The sequence below is a fragment of the Cebus imitator genome, unplaced genomic scaffold (assembly GCF_001604975.1).
Source record: "Cebus imitator isolate Cc_AM_T3 unplaced genomic scaffold, Cebus_imitator-1.0 Scaffold508, whole genome shotgun sequence".
In the NCBI taxonomy this organism is placed as follows: Eukaryota; Metazoa; Chordata; class Mammalia; order Primates; family Cebidae; genus Cebus; species Cebus imitator.
In genome coordinates this window covers 303,777-317,858 of record NW_016107823.1, presented here as the reverse complement: position 1 = coordinate 317,858, position 14,082 = coordinate 303,777, and the positions used below count along the sequence as shown (strand labels likewise).

The 14,082-nt window shown below is 37.1% G+C and overlaps 1 protein-coding gene across 4 annotated transcripts in view; it reads right to left on the bottom strand.

Moving 5' to 3' along the window:
* The window catches only part of CPED1 (cadherin like and PC-esterase domain containing 1), a 307,276-nt gene that overhangs the window by 271,548 nt on the left and 21,646 nt on the right, over nt 1-14,082 (bottom strand). For 3 of the 4 annotated variants that reach the window (XM_037733240.1, XM_017513874.2, XM_017513876.2), the window contains one exon: nt 2,806-2,989. In XM_037733240.1, coding sequence (XP_037589168.1) covers nt 2,806-2,989 — 184 coding nt within the window. Of the gene's footprint in view, nt 1-2,805; nt 2,990-8,180; nt 8,312-14,082 lie in introns of those variants that run through there. The other variant, XM_037733241.1, reaches the window with a different exon arrangement.

Sequence of the window (14,082 nt, the reverse complement as noted above, 5' to 3'; positions counted from 1 at the left end):
GAAAGCAGGTGAAATAGACAGGTGCAATAGAGAAAATACCTTTTATATTTATTGTCCTAGGATGAAAAATACTTTTATCAAATCTGCACCTGGGTACTCAGTAACATTTGTGAGAGTATCTGTTTTGTTTTTAATGTAATATTTTCAAATTACAAGTTAGCAAACAGCAGAAAATGCTGTGGTAAAAGGAAGTGAAATAGGGCTCCAGATTATTCTGAATTGTTTTGTCTTCTCCCAGGCCACTCAGCTTGGGGAGGTTTCATTTAAATGTGCTCACTGTAGTTTCATATTCTCTGTTGATGTTCACATGGTAAAAATAACCATGAAGTGAATATGTGAAACTAAAGAAAAACAAATTCTACAAGAATCACATCCCTAGGAAATATTGTTTTGGAGTAATTCAAAACATAATTTATAGATGAAATTTGTGGCATGGAAAATAGGCTGCAATAAAAATGTTTTCTTTCTATACAATAAATCACCAATGAAATGTTATAGTCACAACTCTTTTTTTTTTTTTAATTTCAGGTATTTGATGCACATTGTGCTCATAGTAAAAACTACAAAATCAAATGAAAAAAACAAAAATCAATGGCCCATACTCATGAGATTGTGAAATTGCTACCCTTTCTTGAGGCCTATCCAGTAATAATACCTTATTTTACAGAGTAAAAGAATGCCAAAAATGAGGTAGGAACTAGATGTTTTAAAAGCTGTGGGAATGTGGGAAAAGAGAACCAAATCAGCATTTACACTGACAAATTCGAGTGACATTATATAGTTAGTTATCTTGTGCCGCTGGGCCCAGCAGTTCCTTTGGCTGCCAGATTCTATTGCCTTCAGGCTGTTTTTGCACTTTCTTGATATTTGGAAGCTCCAGAGCAATTCTCCTTTTTCTGGTAAAACTGACCCAAGGACATCAAGGGAAAGAGGAGATAAAATCCATCTGCTTTGCAGCTGGAGAAAATTGAAAACTAAAATTGAATTCAAGTTGAAATGTACAGATAATCCATATTGTACCCATAGAAAGTCAGAAGCAGCACCAAAAAGGAAGGGAAGTTTAGGAATTTTAAAAAATAGTAGCATGTTATCAGGGCCACTTTACACGACTGCAGGAGCATGAGCATGAGTCCCATGGCAGTGTGCAGTGTTTATGCAATCACCCCTTCAGCGACGGGCTGAAATGTTTTGTGGAATAAAAGAAAGATTAAACATTTTATATTATTTTCTTTATGCCAATAGCTATTCTGATAAACAGGTTTCTAAATATCATTTCTGGTATTCCAGAACTTTAGACTGGTCTTAAGTAATAGAGCCAATACCAGTGAAACCGAAAGGTTTACAAAGTTACTTTTCAGTTCGCAGCTTTCCTATTCTGTTTTATTGTTTCCATTTGCTTCCAGAAGCTCAGTGCTTTAGGTTTCCACACTACTCCTAGAAGGCAGTGATGACTAACTGGCATAAACGAATGCCTGTGTTCCCATGACCCAGGCTCTGCATATTTTAAGACCTTCTTTCTTCTCATCAAAGCAGATCTTCTGGGCTCTATTCCCTCAGAATTTCTTCTGAGTAGCTCACAATTTCATTGCCAATGTGATAAAGGATGGTCATGGCTAACCATCTCAGAAACATCTTCTCAACTTGCTTTCATTCATTCACCAGCACAAACCAGCAAGGGGACACCTAACTGGAGTGCTGTGAAGATGGCAAGATTGTTGTGAAAACGACGTGATGCCAGGGTCTGACTGTTCTCCCCAAGAGGGAAAAAATGGCTGAGATCAGCAGTTAATTCAAATTGCTTCTCCTCCTCCCCTTTTAATAAATAGGAAAATAGATATATTGTACAATCATAAAGAGAAAAATCTGATTTGCTTATGCTGAATGAGGGTCTTGCATCCTTGTGGCACTCATAATGATAGGTAAGTGCATGATTATAGATCAAAAGAGAGACTGAAGTATCGAAGAGATTAAAAAGCCAGAGCAGAGAAGGTGAGAGTTGCAACACAGGTATCACCATCTCTCTATCCCTCACACCAGGTGTCAGATGCAGGGTGAGTCACTTCAGCCTGCAAGGCCTCAGTTTCCTTTTCTGCAATCTGGGTTAGGAATTGGAATTAACATTTCTTAATCTTAGGATGTTTGGCAGCTACAGTGTGGGTTAAATGTGATCATGAATACAGAGGACAGCATGGAATCTGCCATAGGTAGTTGCTCAAGAAATGTTAGTTCTTATTGTTATTGCCCTTTTGACTCTCATTATTTACTCAACTTTCTTTGAAAATAGCTTGTTTAAAAACTTGTCTCTTATTATTCTCTCCAAATGACAGAAATAAGTGTACTTGACAAGTAATGGTGCATATGATCAATATCTATATTTCTTTCCTATTTAGAGCCAATCTGTGAATCACATTTATGCTGGATTCTGGAAACAATTTCCAGCACATTCTACTTGCAGTCAGATGAAGCAGCAATTTTCTTAAAATATGAAGCAGTTTGGGTGCTGGGCAGAACATGTATTCAGTCTCATAAACATAAACATTTTTTATGTAGCATTTAAACATGAACTATGCAACTCCAAAATGCTACAAAAATATAAACAAAATAATTTCAGGAATAAAGAGATACAGTTAAAAATAGAGAGGAAGTATAAAGAAAGAGATAAGTTCTGTATGATGTGAGAAAGTTGGTCATGGAGACATATTTGTTTTTATAAATTGTTTTAAAGGGAGATAGTAGCACATTCTAGAAAATTGTTTAACATTATATGTCAAGTGACTTTGGCAGTTAACTTCTTATTATTCTGACCTTGTTCTAGTAGCCCCAGTCCAGGGCCAGCATTGAGCTTTTCTTCAGCGACGACAACCGTATAGCCATGCTGAGTAAGAATGTGCTGGTGCAGCTGGAGCTCTGTCTTGCTGTAGAAAGGAGGTCTGTAGAGTATGGCCCTGCGGCCCTGGCTGCCAAAGTGTGTCTCCATTGATTCTTGGATCTAAAAAAAGAAGGCATAAAAATTCAATATATAAAAGTAATACATCTCCCTTGAAGGACATTGAAGGACATCATGAATGCAAATCAAGGGCTATTTGGGAAGTCATCCTGAAGTTTTTCTCTAGAAGTGAAAGACAGTTTCTCTGAAAGGCCGACAAAGACAACCTCATATGCAAGAAATGAAGGTCAATTGAATTGTCCTCACTGTAACAGAAAGATGGAAATTTTAGGCCATAAAATATAAAGGTCCTTGGAGGAATACTGATGTATAGAAATATAGAGCTCAACTCTAGCTGAACAAATTAATAGCAATGCCTTTCATCTGCATTGTGCTTTTATAAAGTAGTTCTAGCTGCAGTATCTTTTGATACTTGTTTTAGGTAAACATTGTAGAGAAAACCGACTCAGAGACGATGAGTTTTGTACAGAAAAGACATGAACAGGAAGGGGTCAAGGTGAGAAGGAATCTCAGAGCTCTCTGTAGATAAGCAATGCTGCAGTTTCTCTCAATTGGGATGTAGCAAAACTGGAACACACCTCAGTGAGGCAGAATGGGTCTTCACGTGTGAGGAGACGAGAACTACTAAAGTATCATAATTCCAGGCTATTCCCTCAATAGTTTATTGATTTTCATATAAAGATTCCTTTTTCTTACAGTGGGAATTGAAATTCTACTAACAAAGGGAATTTTTGAATTGACAAGAAAAAACAAAGGCTGCAATTTAATTCAGTATACTGCATAATGGCAGATACTGTTTTTTTCCTGAACACTTCAGATTAAACCTTGATAAAGTACAGATTATTTTTATTACTAGAAGGAGTGGTGAGATTGGATGGAGGTCAGCGAAAACCAGGAGAGAGGCTGAACAAGAGGAGCCAAAGGAGGGGGTGGTGAAGATGAGGGGGACTCTGTAAAAAAACACAATTGGGAATCTAAAGTACTTGCAATGACAGCTCTGAGTCAACCTGTCCATTTTATGAATCTAAAACACAATCTTTTCATATTGTGAATGCCATGTTTTTCAGTAATTAAATGTCTTTATTATTTCCCACACTAATAGAATCAATTCTACATCGTTATCAAGGAACACAAGATCATTTCAACTTATGCCCTTTCTTCTCTGGTCAGATCATATCACACTCTTAATCATCCTCAATCCAGATCCACAACCTGCTCCTTTATACATCACTGTACCTTCCACCTACAATTCCTTCCTCTTCTCATTATTTCACTTGTCAAATTCCAAATCAGCTCTCAATAGTCAAACATAATCTCTTTTGGAAATTTCCAATTGAAATGCATACTTCCATTACAACTCATTAAAGGAAATTACATTTTTTAAAAATAATATCAGCTCCTGAACAGCCAGGCCTGCATTGTTTATGTCTCACAAATGTTTATCCCAACATATGACATACGGTATATGCTTAATAAATGAATGTATTTAATAAAGTAATGAATCATAGCACCCATCAAAATGTTTGAAGATGCATATTGATAGAAAGAAGAAACAGAGTTAGATTGTAAATCCTTTTGACCTTTGAGGGGCAGGAACCATATCCTATTTTTTTATTGTATACAAACTATTTCTAGCTGAAAATTCATAGATAAAGCATAGAGTAGTTCAGAAGGACACAAACTCTGGATCTAAACTGCTGGGTTCAAATCGTCTGGCTGTACCAGCACAATTTGTGTGACTTCAGACAATACCTTCCTCCCAAGGTGCTGTGAGGATAAGATAGTTAATACTTGTAAAGTGCTCAGAACCATGCCTGCCATGTAGGAGGTACCATGAGGTCTTATTTTTTAATAATAATATATCACAAAGAACAATGAGTCTGAAAAAAACTGTTTCTGAGTTTGCATTCTGCCAGGCACATGCTAACATAGTTGCTAAATATGTGTGTGATGAATATAATGAAAAGGAATAGAACCCTAGCTAATCATATCTTCTATGCATGGTACTTTGGGAGAACAAGGTATTTTCCTTTGTTAAACGATACTGTGTTTTATTGATGAGGAAACTATTTAAATGCAACAGTTTAAGTGAAAATTGGGACATAATTCTCCCCAAATGTTATAATTGTTGGCAATATAAACATACAAAGAATATTTGAAACCAAATACACATTGAGCCTTTGGACATAGGGGTTAGAGGGAACTGAGTAGCCTGTAGAAAGCCAAAGTAAACAAACAAGTATCTGCGTGAAAGGGGAAGACAGATGCTTCCCAAAATATCAGTGTCACTCAAGCAAACCCACTGTATCCAGAATTCTCACCTCACATTTTCTTTTGTAAGCACAGGATGCTCCTCTCTATTACAGCTTGCTTACGGACAAAAGGGATTTCACACAAGGAAGGTATATTTTGAAACTTTAAGTAGTTTTTATTTTGAAAGATACCGTCCTCTTCCCCCACCCCTGCCCCATCAAGATCAATTTAAGCAAGAACAATGTCACTTTTACTAGTATACCCTGCAGAGGGCATAGTCTAAATAAATTGTAATTATTGGCCATATTTGGTAATAACCCTCATAGCATAGACTGAAATTTTAACCCATATCTCAGACTATAGAGAATAAATAGGAAATGAGCTTGTCAGTAGAATTATGTTGTATTATCCTGTAATACAAACTGCTGCCGTCCTTGTCATATTTATAACACACTGTATCAGCAGAATGGCCCAATACCAAAGGGCAAGAACAGTTTTAGCCGGTCTGACAACAGGTGCACACATTGCGTATGTGAAATTAAAACGATGTGAACAATTATGTCAACCGCACCAGCAAGTGCGAGATCATCAAATGCTAATAGCAGTACTTTAAGAAATAAGAGGTCCTGATTATTCCCACAATTCCAATGGTGTATTTTTAGTGGAGGAATACATTTAGCCTGGCCACCACTACAACAACTTCACTTAACACTTACAACACTGCTGGCCCAGAATTTAGAAAAGAATGGGTGTTACTGAATGTTAAAACTGTGAACTCCTGAGTGTTCACTTGCTTCTCTTTCATCTTGAGAGAGCTGCAAAATATTTGCTTAGAAATCCCTTTGCTAGACCACATAGAAGTTGTTTTATAACTGGACACTTTTTATTTTTACTGAAAGGATTCCAAAATCTGAAAACTTTGTGCCATCTGAGATAAAGCAAAGGACAGAATATGGTCATAAAGAACTGGAAGCATTAGATGCAGCAATGTAGAGTAAAAAGAGAAGACTGGGGATCAAAAATCTGGATTTGAATTCTGGCTCCATCACTTGCTTGCTTCAGCCACTGAGCTAAATTATTTAATCTGCCCACATCAGAGTTTTCTCACATATGTAACTGAAGTAACAAATCCTATTTCATGAGGTTGTATTGGGAATGAAATGAATTTTCCACATGAAAGTGTCCAACACAGTGTCTCACCAATAAATTATGTTAAATATATGTAAATAAAACTGAATAACCAATATTATATTGTAACTTTATATGCAAAATTCCATAAGTCTTTCAATTAATATGGCTTGATCTCTGTCATAGAAGGCATTTTTGCAATAATATGTATGATTACATATACCTGATGTACATTTTTCTCTACAGGAGTGATTATGTTTTGATGCATAAATATAATTTGTTTACTTATTACATTTATTTGATTTTTGTTCCCTGGGCCTCCTATCTTGGAAACTTATTATGTTTATTTTCTGTCTCTCCATACCAGAATGGAAGCTAAATGAAAGCATTGTTTTTTTCTGTTTTGTTCACTTTTGCTTTCCCAGCCTAAAAACAGTACTCGATATATAAAATACACATAATAAATATTCTTTGAATTAGTGAATGCAAACATCTTTTCCTTCAATATGTAAAAGTCTTTGTTATAAATATGGCCATAGAAGACTGGGAATGGAAAGTGGTTAGGACTTGTATTAATAAATTTATTTCAGTAGAATTATAAATAGTAGCAGGAATGACAAATATAGAGTGAAATATTTAAGCAAAATAATGAATTTACAGTAAATAATTGAATAAAGAGCTGCTTTATAAAAGTACTGTATTTCTGTTACTCACATTATTAAAAAAATAATAATAAAATAAAATAAAATAAAATAAATAAAAAAAATAAAAAATCTTTACTAAGACTTACCAAGAAACCAAGAAATATACCTCTTCAAAATATAGTAAGGCTGAAAAATAAAACTTGTTTCTTTTTTTTCATATGGCAGAAAGATTTTTTTTTCTGGATTTATTAAAGTAGCCATGTATTTATGACATCTTTTGATGCTCAAATACAAATCATATAGTAGACTTTGGATGTGTGTCATATATGACTAAAAGTTAAATTGCCTCCCTGGTTCAGATTTTTGGCGTTTTAGAAATATTATAGAGTCTATCATAGTGAATTATGTTTTCATTTTTCCACTGTAAGAAAAAAATATAGATTCTTTTTCCCATTGGTGAAATGTATGCTAATTTTAGGGAATGTAATAAATAAATGGAAGGAATTTTCTAGAATCTATAACATATACATTTTCTATTAAAAATTATCTTATAATTGCAGGACAGTTTAGGGACCACAGGTTTCTCAATATGCAAGGCGAGGCTTGAAAGAATGTCCCTCTCTAAACGAAGCTTTAGTGTACTTCTGTCTGCATCTTACAGCTAATTTAACTAAATCTCAAGCTGATGATGGGAATGCTGAACTACTCCGTGTCTGAGCATCTTCTGACTCTATTCCCAAACTGTACTTTGGGGCTATCCCCACCCTCAACATTCAATGATAGGCAAATTCACTCACCTGTGGATTTATGCACAAATAAGAGATAAATAAAGTTTCCTTATCAAAAATGTATTCCTGACGGATGCAGTGGCTCACGCCTGTAATCCCAACACTTTGGGAGTCTGAGAAGGGAGGATCACTTGAGGTCAGGTGCCTGGCCAACATGGTAAAACCTCATCTCTACTAAAAATAGAAAAATTAGCTGGGCATGATGACACACCTATAATCCCAGCTATTCTGGAGGCTGAGGCAGGAGAATCGCTTGAACCCGGGATGTAGAGGGTTCAGTGAGCCGAGATCAAGCCACTGCAATCCAGTCATGATGACAGAGCAAGACTCTGTCTCAAATAAAAAAAATAAAATCTTAAAAATTTAAAAAATGTATTCCCAATAGAGCTTTGATAAAATAGCACCTACTTTATCACCTACCCCTCAATGTAATTTTCCCACTGGCACACTTCACAATGTGTAATTGTCTATTATTTGTTTAATGTCCACCTCTCCTACTACTCTGTTCCATGAGAGCCTAGATTTGTCTGCTTTGGCCATTGTTGTATATGCAGCTTACCGCCAGGTTCTAAATAAGAGAGAATGGATAAATAAATGAGCAAATGAGTGGATACATAAATGCAAAGTATGAGCTTATTATTTGTAAATACACACATGTCCTTTATTTTACTATTAGGTGGAAAAAAATCTACTAGAATATCTCAGTCAAGTCTTCAAAATCTGCATCTCAAGCCATAAAATATTCATGACCTCTTTATCTCCAGTGAATCTCCTCTGCTTCCTTTCAAACACCGCTCTAGTGCTGGATCTTAGACATTGGGGTCCCAGAACAGCCCCTCCTCTGAAATTATAAAACGAGATATTCCATTCTTTGATTGCACTGAAGTATTTGACTCTTCTCATTTATTTCCAGTTTATTAGTTCTTCAGTCATTAGTCTTTTCACCGAATCTGAATTTTCTTTCTCTTTCTTTCTTCCTTCCTTCCTTTTTTTTTTTTTGAGACAGGGGCTGGTTCTGTGGCATGATCTAGGCTTACTACAACTTCCACCTCTCAGGCTCAAGCCATCCTCCCACTTCAGTCTCCCAAGTAGCTAAGACTACAGGCATATGCTACCACTTCCAGCTAATACTTTCGTAGAGATGATGTTTTTACCATGTTTCCCAGGCTGGTCTTGAACTACTGGGCTCAAGCAATCCATCTGCCTTGGCCTCCCAAAGTGCTGGGATTACAGGTGTGAGCCACTGTGCACAGCCTGAACTCTCTGCTGGCCTCCTTTTTCTTCAGCTTCTCTCTCTGCAGTTCAGATTCTATGGACAACACTCAAACCACCCTCTATCTAATATATTAAATTTCCTTGCTCTGCTGCACTTCCTTCATATCCACATGGCAAAACATCAAACATGAAAGAGCTTGGAATCCACAGTAAATCCTCTGCCTTTAAAGAGCTAACAGCCCATCAAGAAAATCAAACACAAACAACTAGTTATAATAAACTAGGATAAGCCTGGTAAATCAAGAGGCATAGGATACTGTGGAAACACTGAGCTGAGAGTCTTGAGGAAGATCCTCACGACCTGCCTATCTTGCACCTGGGCTGGGATTGCTGAGAGCTGCTGAAGAAAAGCACTTGCTGGGACAGATTATGGTTGACAATCCCAAATCTGCCTCTGTCCTCTCGCTTTTTCTCATCATTCTTTCATTTGCCTATTTAACATTTTGAGCATTTTCTATGTGACAGGCGTGATCTTAGGGTCGGGGAATGCAACAGTGAAGAATCCTATTGAGGCTCTAGAGCTCACTGAGCTTATTGTTTAGCAAGAAGAGCAATAAACCATTAATGAAATCATATAAATCCATATGGAGATAAGGGTTCTGGTTTGTTAAAGAATGATCCAGGAGCTTTTTAAGATGATTTGGTGTTACTGCTTGCCTATATTGTGAATATTGTGTATGAAAGAAAACAAGTAATTAAATTAAATCAGAAATTTCTCTTCCTATCTTTTCCTTGCCTTGAAGAATTGTCTTTTTTCTCTCTTGATGGGCAATCCTTGAAGGTCCCTGAAGGCCAGCAGCATGAAAACATTCTATTGTGAGTGGCAAATAGGGTCAGATAGGCAACAAGAAATGACTGGCAATGATTATAAAAATGGAGTAATGTAATATTACTTTTTATCTTGTTAAGTAGCCAGTAGGAAACCTAAATGCGGTGAGTAGTGGAGAATTTAAAAGTGGATAACTCTATGCTGGTCTCTACAGGTAAGTCCGATTTTGAAGAGCTTTGATTCGGCTCACTAAAGCCATGTCAGGGAGGAGGCAGATGGGGAAAACTGGACTTAGTGTAGGCAGAAAAAGGGTGATTTTCTTGTTCTGTTTTCTGGATGGATGAGTGCCCTCATAGAATTTCAGAAGGCCAGAATTTGACTACCTAAATTGCAGTATTTTCTAAAATCTGCAAGCCACCCCTTCCACATTGCAGAAAAGAGGCTTTTAAAAAAAGAAAAGAAAATGGTTATCCTTGTTAATTTTCTGTCTCGATCTAATATTGACAAAGGGGTGTTAAAGTCTCCCACTATTACTGTGTGGGAGTCTAAGTCTTTTTGTAAGTCATTAAGAACTTGCCTTATGTATCTGGGTGCTCCTGTATTGGGTGCATATATATTTAGGATCATTAGCTCTTCTTGTTGCATTGATCCTTTTACCATTATGTAATGTCCTTTTTTGTCTCTTTTGATCTTCGATGGTTTAAAGTCTATTTTATCAGAGATGAGAACTGTAACTCCTACTTTTTTTTGCTCTCCATTTGCTTGGTAAATCTTCCTCCATCCCTTTATTTTGAGCCTTTGTGTATCCTTGCATGTGAGATGGGTTTCCTGGATAAGCACACTGATGGGTTTTGGCTTTTTATCCAATTTGCCAGTCTGTGTCTTTTGATTGGGGCATTTAGTCCATTTACATTTAGGGTTAATATTGTTATGCGTGAATCTGATCCTGCCATTTTGATGCTAGCTGGCTGTTTTGTTCCTTAGTTGATGTAGTTTCTTCATTGTGTTGATGCTCTTTACCATTTGGTATGTTTTTGGAGTGGCTGGTACTGGTTGTTCCTTTCTATGTGTAGAGCCTCTTTCAGGAGCTCTTGTAAAGCAGGCTTGGTGGTGATGAAATCTCTGAGTACTTGCTTGTTCACAAATGATTTTATTTTTCCTTCACTTATGAAGCTTAGTTTGGCTGGATATGAAAATCTGGGTTGACAGTTCTTTTCTTTAAGGATGTTGAATATTGGCCCCCACTCTCTTCTGGCTTGTAGGGTTTCTGCTGAAAGATCTGCTGTGAGTCTGATGGGCTTCCCTTTGTGGGTAACCTGACCTTTCTCTCTGGCTGCCCTTAGCATTTTCTCCTTCATTTCAACCCTGGTGAATCTGATGATTATGTGCCTTGGGGTTGTCCTTCTTGAGAAATATCTTTGTGGTGTTCTCTGTATTTCCTGGACTTGAATATTGGCCTGCCTTGCTAGGTTGGATAAGTTTTCCTGGATAATATCCTGAAGAGTATTTTCCGGCTTGGATCCCCAGGAATTGAACTCAGACCTGGACCAAGCAAACCTAACAGACATTTACAGAACTCTCCACCCCAAATTCACAGAATATATATTCTTCTCAGCACCACATCACACCTACTCTAAAATTGATCACATAATTGGAAGTAAATCAATTATGCAAATGCAAATGCAAAAGAATGGAAATCATAACAGTCTCTCAGACCACAGTGCAATCAAGTTAGAACTCAGAATTCAGAAACTAACTCAGAACCGCACAGCTTAATGGAAACTGAACAACTGGCTCTTGAATGTTGACTGGATAAACAATGAAATGAAGGCAGAAATAAAGATGCTCTTCAAAACCAACAAGAATGAAGACACAACATAGCAGAATCTCTGGGACACATTTAAAGCAGTCTCTAGAGGAAAATATATAGCAATAAATGCCCACATGAGAAGCAAGGAGAGATCTAAAATCAACTCCCTATCGTCAAAATTGAAAGAGCTAGTGGAGCAAGATAAAAAAAAACTCAAAACCTAGCAAAAGATAAGAAATAACTAAGATCAGAGCAGAACTGAAGGAGATAGAGACACAAAAAAATGCTTCAAAAAAATCAATAAATCCAGGAGCTGGTTTTTCGAAAAGTTCAACAAAATAGACAGACCACTAGCCAGATTAATATAAAAGGAAAAGAGAGAATAATCAAATAGATGCAATAAAAATGATAAAGGGGATATCACCATAGATTCTACAGAAATTCAAACCATCATCAGAGATTATTACAAAGAACTCTGCACATAAACTAGTAAACCTGAAAGAAATGTATAAATTCCTGGACACTTGCATTCTCCCAAGCCTAAACCCAGAAGAAGTTGGGGGGAAATAGGAGAGGGACAGAGGGGAGTGGGGAGTTCAGGAGAGATAGCATGCGGAGAAATGCCAGATATAGGTGAAGGGGAGGAAGGCAGCAAATCATACTGCCTTGTGTGTACCTATGCAACAATCTTGCATGTTCTTCACCTGTACCCCAAAACCTAAAATGCAATAAAAACATAAAATAAAAACAAAAAAAAATAAAAAAGTCGAAACCCTGAATAGACCAATAACAAGGTCTGAAGTTGAGGCAGCAATTAAGAGCCTATCACCCCAAAAAAGCCCAGGTCCAGATGAGTTCACAGACGAATTCTACCAGACATACAAAGAGGAGCTGGTACCATTCCTTATGAAACTATACCAAACAATACAAAAAGAGGGAATCCTTCCCAAATCATTGTATAAGACCAATATCATCCTGATATTAAAACCCGGCAGAGACTGAGAAAGAAAAGAAAACTTCAGGTCAATATCCGTGATGAACATAGATGCAAAAATCTTCAATAAAATACTGGCAAACCGATTCCAACAGCACATCAAAAAGCTTATCCACCACGATCAAGTAGGCTTCATCCTGGGGATGCAAGGCTGGTTCAACATATGCAAGCCTATAAACATAATTCACCACACAAACAAAACCAAAGACAAAAACCACGAATATCTCAATTGATGCAGAGAAGGCCTTTGACAAAAGTCAACAGCCCTTTATGTTAAAAACCCTCAATAAACTAGGTATTGATGGAATGTATCTCAAAATAATAAAAGTTATTTTTGACAAACCAACAGCCAATATCATACTGAATGAGCAAAAACTGGAAGCATTCCCTTTGAAATCTGGCACTAGACAAGGATGCGCTCTCTCACCACTCCTATTCAACATAGTATTGGAAGTTCTAGCCAGAGCAATCAGGCAAGAAAAAAAAATAAAGGGTATTCAAATAGGAAAGGAGGAAGTCAAATTGTCTCTATTTGCAGATGACATGATTGTATATCTAGAAGACCCCATCATCTCAGCCCCAAATCTCCTGAAACTGATAAGCAACTTCAGCAAAGTCTCAGGATACAAAATCAATGTGCAAAATCACAAGCATTCCTATACACCAATAATGGACTTAACGAGAGCCAAATCAAGAACGATTTGCCATTTTCAAATGCTACAAAGAGAATAAAATACCTAGGAATACAGCTAACAAAGATCGTAAAGGACCTCTTCAAGGAGAACTACAAACCACTGCTCAACGGAAAAAGAGAAGACACAAACAGATGGAGAAACATTCCATGTTCATGGTTAGGAAGAATCAATATCGTGAAAATGGCCATACTGCCCAGAGTAATTTACAGATTCAATGCTATCCCCATCAAGCTACCAATGACCTTCTTCACAGAACTGGAAAAAACCACCTTAAACTTCATATGGAACCAAAAGAGAGCACGCACAGCCAAGTCAATTTTAAGCAAAAAGAACAAAGCAGGAGGCATCACACTACCGGACTTCAAACTATACTACAAGGCTACAGTAATCAAAACAGCATGGTACTGGTACCAAAATAGATATATAGACCAATGGAACAGAACAGAGGCCTTGGAGGCAACACAACACATCTACAACCATCTGATCTTTGACAAACCAGACAAAAACAAGCAATGGGGAAAGGATTCCCTGTTTAATAAACGGCTTTGGAAACACTGGCTAGCCATGTGCAGAAAGCAGAAACTGGACCCCTTCCTGACACCTTACACTAAAATGAACTCCAGGTGGATTAAAGACTGAAACATAGGGCCGGGCGCGGTGGCTTACGCCTGTAATCCCAGCACTTTGGGAGGCCAAGGTGGGTGGATCACAAGGTCATGAGATCGAGACCATCCTTGTCAACATGGTGAAACCCCGTCTCTACTAAAAATACAAAAAAT